Here is a 17,752-nt window from a genome sequence, read left to right as displayed (position 1 = left end):
GAGGGGGTTTGCACCCCTTGTTTTGCGTGGCACTATCACAGCACAGGTCTACATTGATGTTTTAAGCACCTTCTTGCTTCCCACTGTTAAAGAGCAATTTCGGGGATGGCGATTGGTTCTTTGAACACAATCGAGCGCCTGTTCATGATGCACGGCCTGTGGTTACACGACAATAACATGTGTAATGGACTGGCCTGCACAGAGTCCTGACCTGAATCCTACAGAACACCTTTGGGATGTTTTGGAACGCCCACTCCGTGCCAGGCCTCACCGACCGACATCGATACCTCTCCTCAGTGCAGCACTCCGTGAAGAATGGGCTGCAATTCTGCAAGAAACCTTCCAGCACCTCATTGAATGGAAGCTGTCATCAAGGCTAAGGGTCGGCCAACACCACACTGAAATCCAGCATTACCGATGGAGGGCGTCACGAACTTGTCAGACAATTCCAGCTAGGTATCCGGGTACTTTTGATCACATAATTTATGCATTCGTAATATGAAAACATGCAGCGTATCGTAATACGAAAATGCGCATCGTACACATTGTTGCACATCAAATATCTTTTCAAAACGCGTTTTTTTAATGTTTATTTTTTGCTTCCTCCTTCTTAACTATTCAAAGAATTGTTAAGTTTTACAGTTGTGAGGGAAAGTACGAGTATACTGTCATTTAATACAGCAATAGTATGTTTTCATCCCTGTTTTTAACAGGGAAATCCGGGAATTTTTTCCTTTATCCGCGTATACACCCTGATAAGTGAACACGAGATTCGTTTTCGACAGTGTTGAAGACCGTGGGACCACCAGAAGACACCTGAGCGTGATCCCAGTAGATGTGTTGAAACGGCGAATCTGTAGAGGAACTATGGGAAGGAATGTGAACTGTCCTCCAGATACAAAAACACTCCGTCTTCAGGCCACAAGCGGCCCATCGGGACCATCCGACCGCCGTGTGATCCTCAGCTAAGGATGTGGATAGGAGGGGCGGGGGGTCAGCACACCGCTCTCCTGGTCGTTACGGTGGTTTTCTTTGACCGGTGCCGCTACTATTCGGTCGAGTAGCTTCTCAATTGACATCACGAGGCCGAGTGCACCCAGAAAAATGGCGACAGCGCATGGTGGCCCGGATGGTCACCCATCCAAGTGCCAGCCACGCCCGACAGCGCTTAACTTCGGTGATCCACTGCGGCAAGGCCGTTGCCCCCTGCAGATACAGATGGTGTCCAGTTCATTGAGAACAGCCGCTAAAGCCACCCGACTGGTATGGGGTGGTGAGTGCGGTGCTCACGTCTTTGTGGTTGTAGTAGGCGTTCTGCTGGTAGGCGATCTCGTCCATGACGCGCGAGCGCTGCGCCACCCTGCGGCCCGCGGCGCCGCGCGCCCGCTGGTTCCGGCCGCCCCCGCCGCCCACGCCTCCCGCCACCCTGGCTCCGCCACCGCGCGCCGCCTCCGCCGCCCCCGGCAGCAGCGCCGCCACCAGCGCCGCGATCACCAGCCAGCGGGCGACTCCTCTGCGCAGCCTCATGCTGCTGTCCCTGCCAACACCAGAGTGTCGCAACCTCACCACAGGATCGAAACCTATTCCAAAATGACTTGCAAGTTCAATCTTTAGTAAGGCTCATTTGAAAGAACATTTACGAGAGGAAAAATAATGACTTATTTTGAGCATCAAGAGGGCGACAGAGAAGGAATGTCTGGGAGTTGCAGAGATCAACCTTCTATGGGTTGTATGTACACTGAAACTGGTACACCTGCCAAATATCGTGTAGGGCTCCGCGAGCACGCAGAAGTGCCGAAACACGACGTCGGATGGACTCGACTAATGTCTGGAGTACTGCTGGAGGGATTGATTGATTGACTGATTTTAACAGGAGACCTAAATCAGCTTAGGTCTGACCCGCCACTGCCCGCACCGAAACTAGGTCTATTGTGCGGTATCGCTCCCTGTATATCTAGTAAAGCCAACCAGTGCCCTTAAATAGTGTAAGGAGTCCCTCTACCAGTTTTTTGTTAGACACAATTTCTTCAGGTCTAGTCGTCCCGAAGATTCTGTATCCTTTACTCTCCAATGCCATGCATTCAAAGATTAGGTGTGATGCAGTTTCTTCACCCTCATCACAGAATCTGCATTTAGGGTTCTCTTTCATTATACCCATTGTGTGTAGGTGTTTTTTGAAATTCCAATGGCCGGTCATCAGTCCAGTCATGAGTTTGATCTCTTTCCTATTCAATCCCAGAATTACAGAGCTTCTTTTAAAACATGGCTTCGGCATAATTACCTTACCATGTTTTTGTTTATGGACCTTGGTCCAATATCCTACGTGCTGTATCGTACGCCAGTTCCATAGTTCTAATTTGATCATAGCCGTGGTGATTGTCAAGACAGGTTCCGGGCCAATAAATGGAGCTGTTGCCCCCATACTAGCCAATCTATCGGCTTGTTCATTGCCACAGATCCCCGAGTGGCCAGGGACCCACACTAGGTACACTCTTCCCCCTAGCTTCACCAAAGCCCTGTGACAATCTGCAACACTCTTAGATCTTGTTGCAGGTACAACACTCTTAGATCTTGTTGCAGGAGCTGCCAATGATTTCGGGGCTGCCTGGCTGTCTGAGTAGATGTAGATGCTACGGTCATTGCAGCACCTACTCATATTCTCCTCCACACGTGCCCTGATTGCAGTAATTTCGGCTTGGAATACAGAGGCCAGCTTCCCTAGAGAGATGCTGCTGTCCAGTCTTGGCTGAACCCCATACAACCCTGCCCCAACGCCTTGATCTGTTTTCGACCCATCGGTTAACCAAACGATGTCCCCCGTACGGTGTCGAACTGTTTTCTCCCACTGCTCCCTACTTTCAATTATTATGTTGTAATGCTTGTCGCAGTAGTCAGGAGTTATTGTATAGTCAGCGGGCATTTCCCCAGCCATACCTGTATTTACCTCATTCACTATGTTAGGCCAATCTCTACACCTTAACCTCTTTGGCAGCAACCCGCTGTTCTACCTTCTTCCACCACACTACGGCCCCATAGGAAGTCCTAGGTCTAACCACTGTGGTGTATATCCAGTGCATACCCCAGGGGCAGTGCTGGACGGAACTGACACCATGAATCCTGCAGGATTGTCCATAAATCCGTAAGAGTATGAGGGGGTGGGGATCTCTTCTGAACAGCACGTTGCAAGGCATCCCAGATATGCTCAATAAAGTTAATTGTGGCCAGCGGAAGTGTTTAAACTCTGAACAGTGTTCCTGGAGCCACTCTGTAACAATTCTGAACGTGTGGGGTGTCGCATTGTCCTGCTGGAATTTCCCAAGTCCGTCGGAATGCACAATAGACATGAATGGATGCAGGTGATCAGACAGGATGCTTATGTAGGTGTTGCGACGGTGCGGTTCCTTTCGCGCTCCTGTCTGTGATGCAGCGTCAAGGGTAACCGCAGCCGTGGTCTCTGAGCTGATAGTCCGTGCTGCTGCAAACGTCGTCGAACTGTTCGTGCAGATGGTTGTTGTCTTGCAAACGTCCCCATCTGTTGACTCAGGGATCGAGACGTGGCTGCACGATCCGTTACAGCCATGCGGATAAGATGCCTGTCATCTCGACTGCTAGTGATACGAGGCCGTTGGGATCCAGCACGGCGTTCCGTATTACCCTCCTGAGCCCACCGAATCCATATTCTGCTAACAGTCTTTGGATCGCGACCAACGCCAGCAACAATGTCGCGACACGATAAACCTCAATCGCTATAGGCTACAATCCGACCTGTATCAAAGTCGGAAACGCGATGGTACGCATATCTCCTCCTTACACGAGGCATCACAACAACGTTTCACCAGGCAACGCCGGTCAACTGCTGTTTGTGTGTGAGAAATCGGTTGGAAACTTTCCTCATGTCAGCACGTTGTATGTGTCGCGACCGGCGCCAACCTTGTGTGAATGCTCTGAAAAGCTAATCATTTGCATATCACAGCATCTTCTTCCTGTCGGTTAAATTTCGCGTCTGTAGCACGTCAATTTCGTGGTGTAGCAATTTTAATGGCCAGTAGTGTATTGTGCTACACTGTCGTAAAACTTTCTCACGCTAGTTCGTACAGCGTTCATCAGTAGAACATTGATCTACATATTTACTTTACACCACATTCACGCATCATACACACTACTAAAAGCATACACAAAACTGTACAAACATGAACAAAAAAAGAATCAAACAGAAATTCACAAAAACATTATCTTGACCTGTTCCTTGAATGTCCCTGTGCACTTTGTACTCTGGTGGATGAAAGTTAGAACCACGCACTCTGCTTAACCCGCTTCAAAAAATGTTTCAAATGGAATGGCCGCAGCGATTTCGGAGACTTGATGTTTTATTGGATTCCTGATATTCACGGTAAATTCGTGAAATGGTCATACGGGAAAATTCCCAGTTCATCGCTACCTCGGAGATGCTGTGTCCTATCGCTCGCGAGCCGACTATAACACCACGTTCTAACTCAATTAAATCTTGATAACCTGCCATTGTAGCAGCAATGACCGACGTAACAACTGCGCCAGGCACTTGTCTTATGTAGACGTTTCCGACCGCAGTGCCATATTCTGCCTGTTTACGTATCTGTGTATTTGAATATGGATGGTTATACCAGTTCTTGTAGTGTGTTCACAGCAGAGCTTCTAGCCATTCACAGGGCCCTCGTTTTTGTTCCTCAAGCCTCCCTCCACAGTGTGTTAATTTGTTCAGACTCAGTGAGCAGCCTGCAGGCTATCAACCCTCGCTACTCTCGTCATCTTTTGGTCTCTGCTATCCATGACCCTCTCTCTGCCCTTGAGCGTGCCGCCTGTTCAGTTGTCTTTCCCTGGGTCCCGAGTCCCTGACCGTTTGGCTAGAGAAGCAGATACTCCCCCCCCCCCCCCCTCCCCATTTCCTTTCATGATTCGAGCTGCAGATAGGCAGATCTACGTCAAATCTCTCTTTACCCAAAATTGGAATGCCATCTGGAGCACTACTGCTCGCAGTAATAGACTCCCCACAATTAATGAGCCTACTGCAGTTTGGCACTCTTCTTTCCACTCCTCTCGGAAGGAGTCCACAGTTTTATGCCGTTTACGCTTTGGTCATAACCTAGTGTTTCCTCCTACGTAAAAACCCACGCCCACAAAGTGGTTATGGAGCCAAGCTGACGATATTGGACAGATTGGTGGAATGCCCCCTTCTTTCGGCTCTTCGTGTTAAGTATAGCCTTGCCGATTCCTTAAATTTAATATTAGTAGACGATCCACAAATGGTTGAACTGGCCCTCAGTTTCCTCTGTGAAAATGGTTTTTATTTCCAGATATAAGGTTCCACTTTAGTCTTGGAGCAGGGGCAGGTTGGTTGTGGTTGGGACTTCTTTTCCAGTCTGCTCGGTCTGTGACCCCATGACTGCCTCCTTTTATGCCTTTTACTGTGTGCGTTTAATGTCCATTATTTTATAATTTGATTCCCCTGACTGAATCCGTCCCTCTTTCTTCTGTGACTAACTTGGGGAATCGCGAGAGTAATGACCTCGTCGTTTGGTCCCATAATCCCTCTCAATTAATCAGTCGAAACGGGACTCTTCACTCAAGGCAGCTCTGCTCCAGTCAATGCGATTCCCGGGCGAAGACGTGTCTGCAGATGCCGACAGCCGTGGCATACCAGGCTGACTCCAACGACCAGGTGTGATGGGTCTGGGGTGCCATTTCATTTCATAGGAGGCCCCTTTGGTTGCCACCCGTGCCACCCATAAAGCGCAGCAGAACATCTACGAAATTCTATACCGCGTTTTTCGGCCCTTAATGGCAAGCCATCCTAGGCTTACATTTCAGCAAGATAATGCCCGCCCGCACACCGTGAGACTTCCTACTTCCTGTCTTCATGCTTCCCAGACCCTAGATCGGCCAGCAAGTTCACCGTATCTGTCCCCAATTTAGAATGTTTGGAATATAATGCGCAGAGCCCTCCAACTGGAATCTGATTTTGTCAATCTAAAGCGCAAGTTGGACAAAAATGTTTACCAACGCATTACTGACTTGCTCAGATTGTGAAGCTCTTTGTCTTGAGTAAATCATCCAATGTTTCTGAAATTGTAGTAAGTTGTTTGTCTGTACATGTGTTCCACTTCTGCCGATTCCCGTGCCATTCGGATACTCTGCAAATCACATTTAAGTGCCTGGCAGTTGGTTCATCGAACCACCTTCACAATTCTCTATTATTCCAAACTCGTATAGCGCGAAGAAAGAACGAACACGTAATCTTTCCCTACGACCTCTGATTTCCCTTATTGTATCACGGTGGTCGTTTCTCCGTATGTAAGTCGGCGTCAACAAAATATTGTCACATTCGGGAGAGAAAGTTGGTGATCGGAATTTCGTGAGAAGATTCCTCCGCAACGAAAAACGCCTGTGTTTTAATGATATCCATCCCAAATCCTATATCATTTCAGCGACACTCTCTCCCCTATTACGCGATAATGCAAAACGTGCTGCCCTTATTTGTTTCGATGTACTCCGTCAATCCTATCTGATAAGGATCCCACAGCAGTATTCTATAAGAGGATGGACAAACATAGTGTAGGCGGTCTCCTTAGTAGGTCTGTTATATTTTCTAAGCGTCTTACCAATAAAACGCAGTCTTTGGTTAGCCTTTCCCACAACATTCTTTGTGTGTTCCTTCCAATTTGAGTTGTTCGTAGTAGTAATTCCTAGGTATTTAGTTGAATTTACGGCCCTTATATTTGGTTGATTGGCCGGCCGCGGTGGCCGTGCGGTTCTGGCGCTGCAGTCCGGAACCGCGGGACTGCTACGGTCGCAGGTTCGAATCTTGCCTCGGGCATGGGTGTGTGTGATGTCCATAGGTTAGTTAGGTTTAAGTAGTTCTAAGTTCTAGGGGACTTATGACCTAAGATGTTGAGTCCCATAGTGCTCAGAGCCATTTGGTTGATTTATCCTGTAACCGACATTTAACGGATTCCTTTTAGCATTCATGTGGATGGCCTCCTTCGTGGTGCATCATTTTTTTTTATCTTTCTTTCTCTTATACTGTATTTCAGTTTCCCTCAAATCACTGGTTCAGATTTTTGGCAAATCTAGACCTCATGCTGGTCGATTTGATAGCCCATTAATGACCCTCAGTGTCGATGGGACGTTAAACCTAGTCTTCCTTCCTTCAATAGGCAAGTTTTCCATTTCCCACTCGTCGTTTGACTACAATTCGGATCAAAATCCATTGTGTAATTTCTAGGGAGTCTAGGCTATGCTGCCGCGCGGTGTAGCCGCGCAGTCCGGGAGGCCTTGCCATGGTTCGCGCGGCTCCCCCCGTCGAAGGTTCGAGTCGTCCCCCATGACTGAGCAGCTTGTTCCCTTAGGAACTTACCAAAACTTTTTTTTCTGGTCTTTGCTCCACTCAGTCATTTGACCAGCACGAAGTCGTTTGGCGAATATGGGCAATGAAACATCAATTCCATGTTTTACTCCTTGAAGTTATCAACAGTTTGACTTGACGTGGTATCTGCTGGCATTGACATGAGAATGGTGGAACGCTTTCCATTGTCTTTTCGTCATTTCGTCGATGACTTTTCTGAAACAAATTGTTATATACCATTGAGCATTAACTGACCCTAGATCCTTTAAAGCAGGGGCGGGCAGGAATCCTGCACGTGTGCGGTGCACTTGCACGTGTGCAGTCAACAGGTGTTCTGCGTGCACACAGGGGCAAGCTGGCCACCCGCTTACCTCCCCTCCTCACCATACCGTCTCTCCGCTTCTTCTTCTTCTGTAATGCGTTTTGTTTCCTGGCCTGCTTTATTGAATGAAGGAATAAGGTTAGTACGAGTGCTTGAAAGAAATCACGGTTTGAAAGAGTACCTATTACCTACGATACGTTGTATTTAATTATCACAGGTGGAGTTTACAGTACGTCTAATGTCTTGAACAAAATTTCTACAGAAACTCTTACTGTAGGAAGCTGTGATAAAAATCTGTTACACATCTTGCCAAAAGGAACTTGTCTCCCATACGAGAATTACGCTGTAGAATCTACAGGGTAGATCTATTAATTCCATTTGCAAACTGGGATGAATATCATCTACAGAAACAGCAAATTGTCTCGAGAACTATTCAAAACCTTGGGATATGTACACTCCTGGAAATGGAAAAAAGAACACATTGACACCGGTGTGTCAGACCCACCATACTTGCTCCGGACACTGCGAGAGGGCTGTACAAGCAATGATCACACGCACGGCACAGCGGACACACCAGGAACCGCGGTGTTGGCCGTCGAATGGCGCTAGCTGCGCAGCATTTGTGCACCGCCGCCGTCAGTGTCAGCCAGTTTGCCGTGGCATACGGAGCTCCATCGCAGTCTTTAACACTGGTAGCATGCCGCGACAGCGTGGACGTGAACCGTATGTGCAGTTGACGGACTTTGAGCGAGGGCGTATAGTGGGCATGCGGGAGGCCGGGTGGACGTACCGCCGAATTGCTCAACACGTGGGGCGTGAGGTCTCCACAGTACATCGATGTTGTCGCCAATGGTCGGCCGAAGGTGCACGTGCCCGTCGACCTGGGACCGGACCGCAGCGACGCACGGATGCACGCCAAGACCGTAGGATCCTACGCAGTGCCGTAGGGGACCGCACCGCCACTTCCCAGCAAATTAGGGACACTGTTGCTCCTGGGGTATCGGCGAGGACCATTCGCAACCGTCTCCATGAAGCTGGGCTACGGTCCCGCACACCGTTAGGCCGTCTTCCGCTCACGCCCCAACATCGTGCAGCCCGCATCCAGTGGTGTCGCGACAGGCGTGAATGGAGGGACGAATGGAGACGTGTCGTCTTCATCGATGAGAGTCGCTTCTTCCTTGGTGCCAATGATGGTCGTATGCGTGTTTGGCGCCGTGCAGGTGAGCGCCACAATCAGGACTGCATACGACCGAGGCACACAGGGCCAACACCCGGCATCATGGTGTGGGGAGCGATCTCCCACACTGGCCGTACACCACTGGTGATCGTCGAGGGGACACTGAATAGTGCACGGTACATCCAAACCGTCATCGAACCCATCGTTCTACCATTCCTAGGCCGGCAAGGGAACTTGCTTTTCCAACAGGACAATGCACGTCCGCATGTATCCCGTGCCACCCAACGTGTTCTAGAAGGTGTAAGTCAACTACCCTGGCCAGCAAGATCTCCGGATCTGTCCCCCATTGAGCATGTTTGGGATTGGATGAAGCGTCGTCTCACGCGGTCTGCACGTCCAGCACGAACGCTGGTCCAACTGAGGCGCCAGGTGGAAATGGCATGGCAAGCCGTTCCACAGGACTACATCCAGCATCTCTACGATCGTCTCCATGGGAGAATAGCAGCCTGCATTGCTGCGAAAGATGGATATACACTGTACTAGTGCCGACATTGTGCATGCTCTGTTGCCTGTGTCTATGTGCCTGTGGTTCTGTCAGTGTGATCATGTGATGTATCTGACCCCAGGAATGTGTCAATAAAGTTTCCCCTTCCTGGGACAATGAATTCTCGGTGTTCTTATTTCAATTTCCAGGAGTGTATGATATATCCCCAAATCGCTTGAGAATTTCCTCTTTTATTGCACTACGTACGGGAACATATTGAAATTTATTATAATGGCGTTCAATATTAAACTTCCGCTGACCAGCGAGAATACTGTCACATACATTTCGAATTTTCACGTTTTTGCACGAAGTAAAAATGATTCTCCCATTCCTTTTTAAAAGATAGCAAATCTCCACTTCTCTGTTTCCTTGATTCACTCTGCATTTTCCGGTTCTTGAAATACAACGTTCACTACGTAGTGGTCGCTTCGCTTCAACGTCCACAGCTTAGCCTGGTACTACACTGCCGCACCCTGCCAGCTGTCACCACAGTCCCATTCGACGATTGCACTCGAGCAGCACAAGTGCAGCGCTGTGTGCTCATGAGCCACGTGCAACGTTTGCCCGCCCCTGCTTTAAAGCGACGTTCGCGACATGAGCAGTGTAAAAATGGTTCAAACGGCTCTGAGCACTATGGGGCTTAACTTCTGAGATCATCAGTCCCCTAGAACTTAGAACTACTTAAACCTAACTTAACCTAAGGACATCAAACACATCCATGCCCGAGGCAGGATTCGAACGTGCGACCGTAGCGGTCGCACGGTTCCAGACTGAAGCCCCAAGAACCGCTCGGCCACCGCTGCCGGCATGAGCAGTGAACCCAAAGAAAGAAGCCATCATTTTCTCGGAAGTGAAACTGGCGACAAATTCCGCCATGTGCAAGATACCGTATCATAGTTTTGTTATTACCGAATGATGTTTCAGTATTTTATGTGTCATCATCGGTGGGATTTTTGTTTATTTTAGTTCTGAGCCGGTCGATGTGGCCGAGCAGTTCTAGGCGCTTCAAGTCTGGAGCCGCCTGACCACTACGGTCGCAGGTTCGAATCCTGCCTCGGGCATGGATGTGTGTGGTGTCCTTAGGTTAGTTAGGCTTAAGTATTCTAAGTCTAGGGGACTGATGACCTCAAATGTTGAGTGCCATAGTGCTCAAAGCCATTTGAACCAACCATTTTTAGTTCTTAAAAAATTATTGTTATATGTTACCCTCTTATGTTCGTTACATGGATTTTTGGTTCGAAAGTATTTTTATTTCCAAAGGAGCGATTATTAGGTGGCAAATATGTTACATCACTGAACTGAGGCGCTGTATGTTGTTCAACTTACAGTATGCTTAAATATTGAGCTCTGAGTACTAAATGTGGAAATAATACGGTTACATATTTGTTCACATCTCACACATGACGCTATTAGTTGTGTATGCTGTTAGCTTTTTATCTGCCATACAATCTATATCTTGTTATGTGCAAACAACGGAAGATGATTTTCATTTTTCTGCTTTTCGGTCACTTCAGATTGAGATTCGCTATATATCACGTTATTTAGCGCGTTACTTTCGATTTTTTTATGTTGTGGTCTTGCTTTTCTTATTTGTGATGTGTTAAAGCACTTATTTCTTTTGCTGCTGTCATTTCTTGCTGTCACACAAGCATTCGTTATAATTATAAACGAAGTTCAAGGTTTCTGCAGCCATTTCACGTGCCTAACAGCAAGAAGTGCCAGCAGCGAGTGAAACAAGCGCTTAGTTATAAACATGGGAAGCAAGATCACAATATTTTGTTGTCTCTTATACAATTGTCAAAAATGGTTCAAATGGCTCTGAGCACTATGGGACTCAACTGCTGTGGTCATAAGTCCCCTAGAACTTAGAACTACTTAAACCTAACTAACCTAAGGACGGCACACAACACCCAGCCATCACGAGGCAGAGAAAATCCCTGACCCCGCCGGGAATCGAACCCGGGAACCCGGGCGTGGGAAGCGAGAACGCTACCGCACGACCACGAGATGCGGGCTATACAAGTATCACTTGACTTGCAACAAGTATTCAGCTCAAATTTCGGCCGGGCCATTCCGAAACGTTTTGATAGCATGTTTAAAGTTTATATCCAAATTTGATTTTACTATAGGAATTAGTGCTAATGTTTGTCTGCAACTCTAAAATTACTGTCGGCCGTCAGTTAAAAAAATAGAAATCCATTATTTATAAGCGCGTTAGGCGACGGTGGCTTACTATCTGTGAATCTCACAGTGTGATATTTGTAAAGTTTACCCAGTATGTTTACTATGTAAGATGATCGAAGTGATATATTGTTATACAAATTTCGTGATAGTAAATAACTTTTAGACCTAAAGTCAATAATATAAGGAAAGAAATTGTCTTTTGGCCATCCGCAAATAAATGCTCCAGATATACCATGAACAAAAAGCAATCATCCAGCATACGTTGGACAAAGGCAGTTTCCGCTCCTATATATATATATATATATATATATATATATATATATATATATATATATATATATATATATATATGAAAAAAAATTAAAGCCCGGAACGGAAGATGCCTCCATTTAAATTATTCCATCGTGGCTGTAGAAAGTATGTGGAAGATATTAGGTCGTAAATTAGCTAGAATATCTATGCAGAGAACAAAATTTGTCACTGACATAAAACAAGTGTAACAAAATTTGTACACGGGGGCATTGATCAAGCAGAAGAGGTCAAAATGTTAAAGTATCTAGGAGAGATAATTCAGGACAATTCCTTGGAAAAGTCATCCATAAATGAACGGACACACAAAGTCGAAGGGGCATATGGAATAACAAAAAATATTAGCAATAAAAAAGTGCATATCAAGAAATGCAGAAATAATGGATTACAACACGCAAGTGAAACGAAAAATCCTATACAGAAGTGAACGCCTAGCCTGGAATCACAAATGAGACAACCCGGAAATAAATTTCAGAGAACATGAGAAAAATTCTAGATCTAATAAGTAGCACATTATAAAGCTGTGCTAAAATATATCAGAAATAACAGACGCAATAAGAAAAATGGCTTTGCACATGCACAATAAAAATCTTTGTGTATCATTACAAAATTGAGGTATTAAAATGTGGTTCTGGACTTTATGCCATAGAATGCCACACCGTAACTACAATCAAACAGTTAAATAATTTGGAGAAGAAAGGAAGAAGAATAATTCGAAATATTTTCGGTACGAAGTATGAAAACGGGATTTGGAAACTCACAAAGAACAAGGAGGTGCATAAAAAACTAAGAATATAATAGATGCAACGAGAAGACGAATTATGGACATTTTATGATGGCTTAAAAAGAACATATAACAGGGAGCTGAAAAAGAAGTTCAACTTCGGTGACAGAATTCCAAAAACCCAAATTTCGCGGTTTACGGAACTTAAGAAAGATATATACCGGGTGATTCACGAAGATATGCAAATGTTTTAATCTTTCATTCTACCAGTAAAACTAAAGAAAAAAGTTCATAGAAACATAAGTCCGCAAATGTTCAGTTGCAGAGTTACGGCTAATAAAAGATTTTGCCTGAAATTTAGCAACTTCTGTAACACCCAGATCGCCCGATTTAACACCAATGGATTTTTGTGTATGGGGATGGATGAAAGACATTGTTTATCAGAACAGAGTCAATACACGTGAGGCATTACTTGTTCGCATTGTAAATGCAACAGACGGAAAAAGAACATCATGCACGTACAGCTAAATCCATTTAACTCGTTGGAAGTATTTTTGAACATTTATTGTGAAATTGTATGTACACTGTACAACTTCCTTAACAGTGAGCTTCGTTTTTTCCGGTTTAACATGAATTCACGTGTGCTATGGTATTAATAAAAGCAGATGACCTGACACATTCATACAGTTTCAATTAACATTATTACCATAATTGTTCCAAAATTAAATGCTGAACAACTTCTGTTGAAAACTTTCTGCAATTGCCTGGAATCTAAAAAACAAATTTGGCCAAGTGGTAAATAAATCAAAAATTTTACGAAATTACTTCTTCGCTTGTCTGGATGTGCTGGAAAACTACTGCAGATACACGTCTGGGACATGTTTTATTAGATTCACCAAATTAGTAATGACAAAATAAATGGAAATCGTGCTTTAACCCCGTGCAGTTTTGCGATGGTTTCATATTAGCGAAGTTGCTAAACTTCATGCAAAACCTTTTGTTAGCCGTAACTCCGTAACTAAACATTTGCGAACCTACGTTTGTACGAACTTTTTTCTTTAGTTTTACTTGTAGAGTAACATATTAAAATATTTGCATATCTTCGTGAATCGTCCAGTAGAAGTTAGGAATATAGACAAAGACATAGAAAAGACATGAGTTCAGGGAGAACGTACCAAAAGTTCTCAGAAGAAAACACAGGAAAAGTGGAAGGGCAAGGACAGAAGAAAGAAGAGAACAACAGAGAGCAAGAATGGAGAAGTATTGCAAAGAAGAAGAAGAAGAAGAAGAAGGGGGGGGGGGGGGAGAGAGAGAGAGAGAGAGAGAGAGAGAGAGAGAGAGAGAGAGAGAGAGAGAGAGAACATGTTATCTATCAGCTGTTTCACACGGTCCTGGGTTGCCGAAATTCGAATAACATAATAATAATAATAAAGAAAAAATGAGATTGTGATATATTACGGGAAATTTATACAGGTTGAATTACAGTGAAATTTATACAGGTTGAATTACACTACGCTAAAGAAACAAATCAAGTAATCAGGTATCTCCAGGAAAAGAAATTAACACCTTGCTGGATCCGAGTTATTGAAAGATTTAAAAATACACGACAAAAGCGAAGGAAGCAGCAGAGAGAGGTACTTACAGAAGTAAAGTGTTAAATTTAGAGGACTTTCAAGGTTTACAAATACACGACAAAAGCGAAGGAAGCAGCAGTGAGAGGTATTTGCAGAAGTGTTAAATTTAGAGGACTTTCAAGGCATAAGCAGTAAGTGAAATGTGTAATTGCCTGAAGAAGGAAAAGTGGAAAAGAGTGCTGGGGGAAAAGAAAGAACTGAAATTGTTTTATAGTCTGCATTTCGTAAAAAGTAGAGAGGAAAAAATAACGATGTATTAACGCAATCTGAATAGACCCTTGGGACCAGCAGCATGTCAAAAAATTTAGTAATGCAGTACATTCAGCGTAAAATTTTGTGTATTGACGGTGATACTGGTATTACAAAACAGAATTGAGAAGTTCGTGGTAGAAAGATAAGTTGCTTCCAGAGATTGGGAACTAATTTTGTGGAGCGGCATAGGCGCGTGGGCAGTGCGGCATCGAACATTGGACAAGTGCAGTACTTACTGCGTCGCTGGAGTGGGGGTGGAACGGCTGTCCAATACGATGCGGTGCGTGGCAGGCAGGTGCTTTGGCGCAGGATTAGACTATAAAACTGCGAGGAGAGGGCCAACCCGCGGCGCAGTGCCGCAGGTCACGTGACTGCTTTGCTCACGGGAAGTCGCCGATTGGCCCATTGCGAGGGTGGAATTGGGAGCCCCCCTAGCGTCCGCGTTCTGCTCTGTCTGCATATGCGTCTGTGCTAGCCCAGTCTAGACCTAAAAGCTGCGCCTTCTCTGCTATCAAGGGAACCTCCCCATCGCACCCCCCTCAGATTTAGTTATAACTTGGCACAGTGGACAGGCCTTGAAAAACTGAACACAGATCAATCGAGAAAACAGGAAGAAGTTGTGTGGAACTATAAAAAAATAAGCAAAGTATACAAACTGAGTAGTCCATGCGCAACATAGGCAACATCAAGGATAGCGTGAGCTCAGGAGCGCCGTGGTTCCGTGGTTACCGTGAGCAGCTGTGGAACGAGAGGTCCTTGGTTCAAGTCTTCCCTCGAGTGAAAAGTTTACTTTCTTTATTTTCAGACAATTATCAAAGTTCAGCCGGCCGAAGTGGCCGTGCGGTTAAAGGCGCTGCAGTCTGGAATCGCAAGACCGCTACGGTCGCAGGTTCGAATCCTGCCTCGGGCATGGATGTTTGTGATGTCCTTAGGTTAGTTAGGTATAACTAGTTCTAAGTTCTAGGGGACTAATGACCTCAGCAGTTGAGTCCCATAGTGCTCAGAGCCATTTGAGCCATCAAAGTTCAGGCAAAATCAACTTCGCCCTCCAAAATTCCAGGAGATGTTCAGATTTGCTTGGACATATGCAGGATTTGACGATCTACACACGGAAAAAACTGAAAACGTTAAAAACATATGTTTTGACAGAGCACAGGGAAAACTGTGCGACAGTGAAACTGTTGCATTCATTTGTTGCAGTTTATGTGACAAACTCTTATGTTTTAATCACTTTTTTGGGAGTGACTATCACATCCACAAGAAAACCTAAATCGGGCAAGGTAGAAGAATCTTTTTACCCATTCGCCAAGTGTACAATTTAGGTGGGTCGACTACATATCCCTGTCATGTGACGCACATGCCGTCACCAGTGTCGTATAGAATATATCAGACGTGTTTTCCTGTGGAGGAATCGGTTGACCTATGACCTTTCGATCAAATGTTTTCGGTTCCCATTGGAGAGGCACGTCCTATTGTCTACTAATCGCGCGGTTTTGCGGTGCGGTCGCAAAACACAGACACTAAACTTATGGCCAAGCGGTTCTAGGCGCTACAGTCTGGAACCGCGCGACCGCTACGGTCGCAGGTTCGAATCCTGCCTCGGGCATGGATGTTTGTGATGTTCTTAGGTTAGTTAGGTTTAAGTAGTTCTAAGTTCTAAGGGACTGATGACCTAAGAAGTTTAGTCCCACAGTGCTCAGAGCATTTTGAACCACTAAACTTATTACAGTGAACAGAGACGTGAATGAACGAACGGACAGATCATAACTTCGCGAAAATAAAGAAAGTAAACTTCTCACTCGAGGGAAGACTTGAACCGAGGACCTCTCTTTCCGCAGCTGCTCACGCTAACCACGGGACCACGGCGCTCCTGAGTTCATACTATCCTTGATGTTGCGCATGGACTACTCAGTTTGTATATTTTGCTTATTTTTTTCATACTTCCACACAACTTCTTCCTGTTTTCTCGATTGATCTGTGTTCAGTTTTTCAAGGCCTATCCCTGTGCCAACTTATAACTAAATCTGAGGGGGGTGCGATGGGGAGGTTCCCTTGTAAGAACCGAGCGAGGTGGGACACTGGTTAGCACGGGCGACCCGCATTCGATACCACGATGCTTCAAACTCACAGTTACTCCGCAGAGTACTCGTCTAATACATGATTGTATGTTTAAGTGAACATTGTATGTCCTATGCCGCCAACGTTAAATTATCGAATTTTGTGACCCTTTATCTTGGAAACTTCTTAAGACACCAACTTACAATTTTCCATAATTATTGAATGCACCTTTTTAGATACACTGAACTACAATTATTACTAACATTGTATTGTGGGGGAAGATATCTTTTTTTTTTTTTCAAACACTCAATTCTTTGACAGAATTTTGTAAATAAATGAATATAAAAACAAAACAACTCGGAATATTTTAATTATTCTAGTTCCACATGTGTTGAATCTCACACTGGGCATGCTGTGAAAATTTCATGCCTCTGCCACCAGTTAGTTAGGTTTAAGTAGTTTCTAAGTCTAAGGGACTGATGACCTCAGATGTTGAGTCCCATAGTGCTCAGAGCCATTTGAACCATTTTTGAACAGCTGCTGAAGTGCTCAGTTTTGCAGTGCAGCTGTTGGTTGTCATTGCAGTTAATGTGGCCATGTTTGTTAGAACAGTAAGCAGTGATAACAGGATAAAAGTCAACTAAAATGTCTGAACAGACGAAAGATTACGGGGCTTTTGAGCTACCCATATACTTTCGCAATATGCCAAAGATATGGGCTACTGTAGGTGCTCTGAGGAAGGAAGCATTCCTGGTGGTTTGAAACATGCCTAGGTCCTTAGTTCAGACAAAGGGTCATCGAACAGCATAAGCCAATATAATTGACGTCAGTGTGTTGTGGAAGTTTAGAAAACGTTTTATGCTCGCCTATTATGAAGTTTCTGTAGACAGAAAATCTCCCCTACAGGAATCTACAGGGATTTTGCAAACAACCATTGTCGAAATCCCGCTCACTCTGTTCGATTACGAGACCCTGAAGGCAGTAGATACCGACGCCTAGGTCGGGCAGGATTCAGCTTGCCCAGCATCACATTAGCTTTCGATTTTATCGACGAGTCCATAGCAGACATAGCAATACATATCATTCGTAACGGAGAGATATTCTTAGTGGCAAAACTAGCGTCTGATGTACTCGGAGGGAGTGTTATATGACCTTTCCAGTTCACAACAT

At 45.2% G+C, this 17,752-nt stretch overlaps 2 protein-coding genes across 2 annotated transcripts in view; one reads left to right on the top strand and one right to left on the bottom strand.

Moving 5' to 3' along the window:
- Positions 1-14,869, bottom strand: part of LOC124554138 (immunoglobulin domain-containing protein oig-1-like) — a 40,477-nt gene extending 25,608 nt beyond the window's left edge. Inside the window, exons 1-2 of the mRNA XM_047128204.1 lie at positions 14,761-14,869; positions 1,291-1,537 (exon numbers count right to left, since the gene is read on the bottom strand). Coding sequence (XP_046984160.1) covers positions 1,291-1,527 — 237 coding nt within the window. The 5' untranslated portion in view covers positions 1,528-1,537; positions 14,761-14,869. The remainder of the gene's footprint in view (positions 1-1,290; positions 1,538-14,760) is intronic.
- Positions 1-17,752, top strand: part of LOC124554137 (procollagen-lysine,2-oxoglutarate 5-dioxygenase) — a 465,996-nt gene that overhangs the window by 379,067 nt on the left and 69,177 nt on the right. The gene's annotated exons all lie outside the window — the stretch shown is intronic.

The sequence above is a fragment of the Schistocerca americana genome, chromosome 11 (assembly GCF_021461395.2).
Source record: "Schistocerca americana isolate TAMUIC-IGC-003095 chromosome 11, iqSchAmer2.1, whole genome shotgun sequence".
NCBI lineage: Eukaryota > Metazoa > Arthropoda > Insecta > Orthoptera > Acrididae > Schistocerca > Schistocerca americana.
This window is presented reverse-complemented; position numbering and strand designations above follow the sequence as displayed.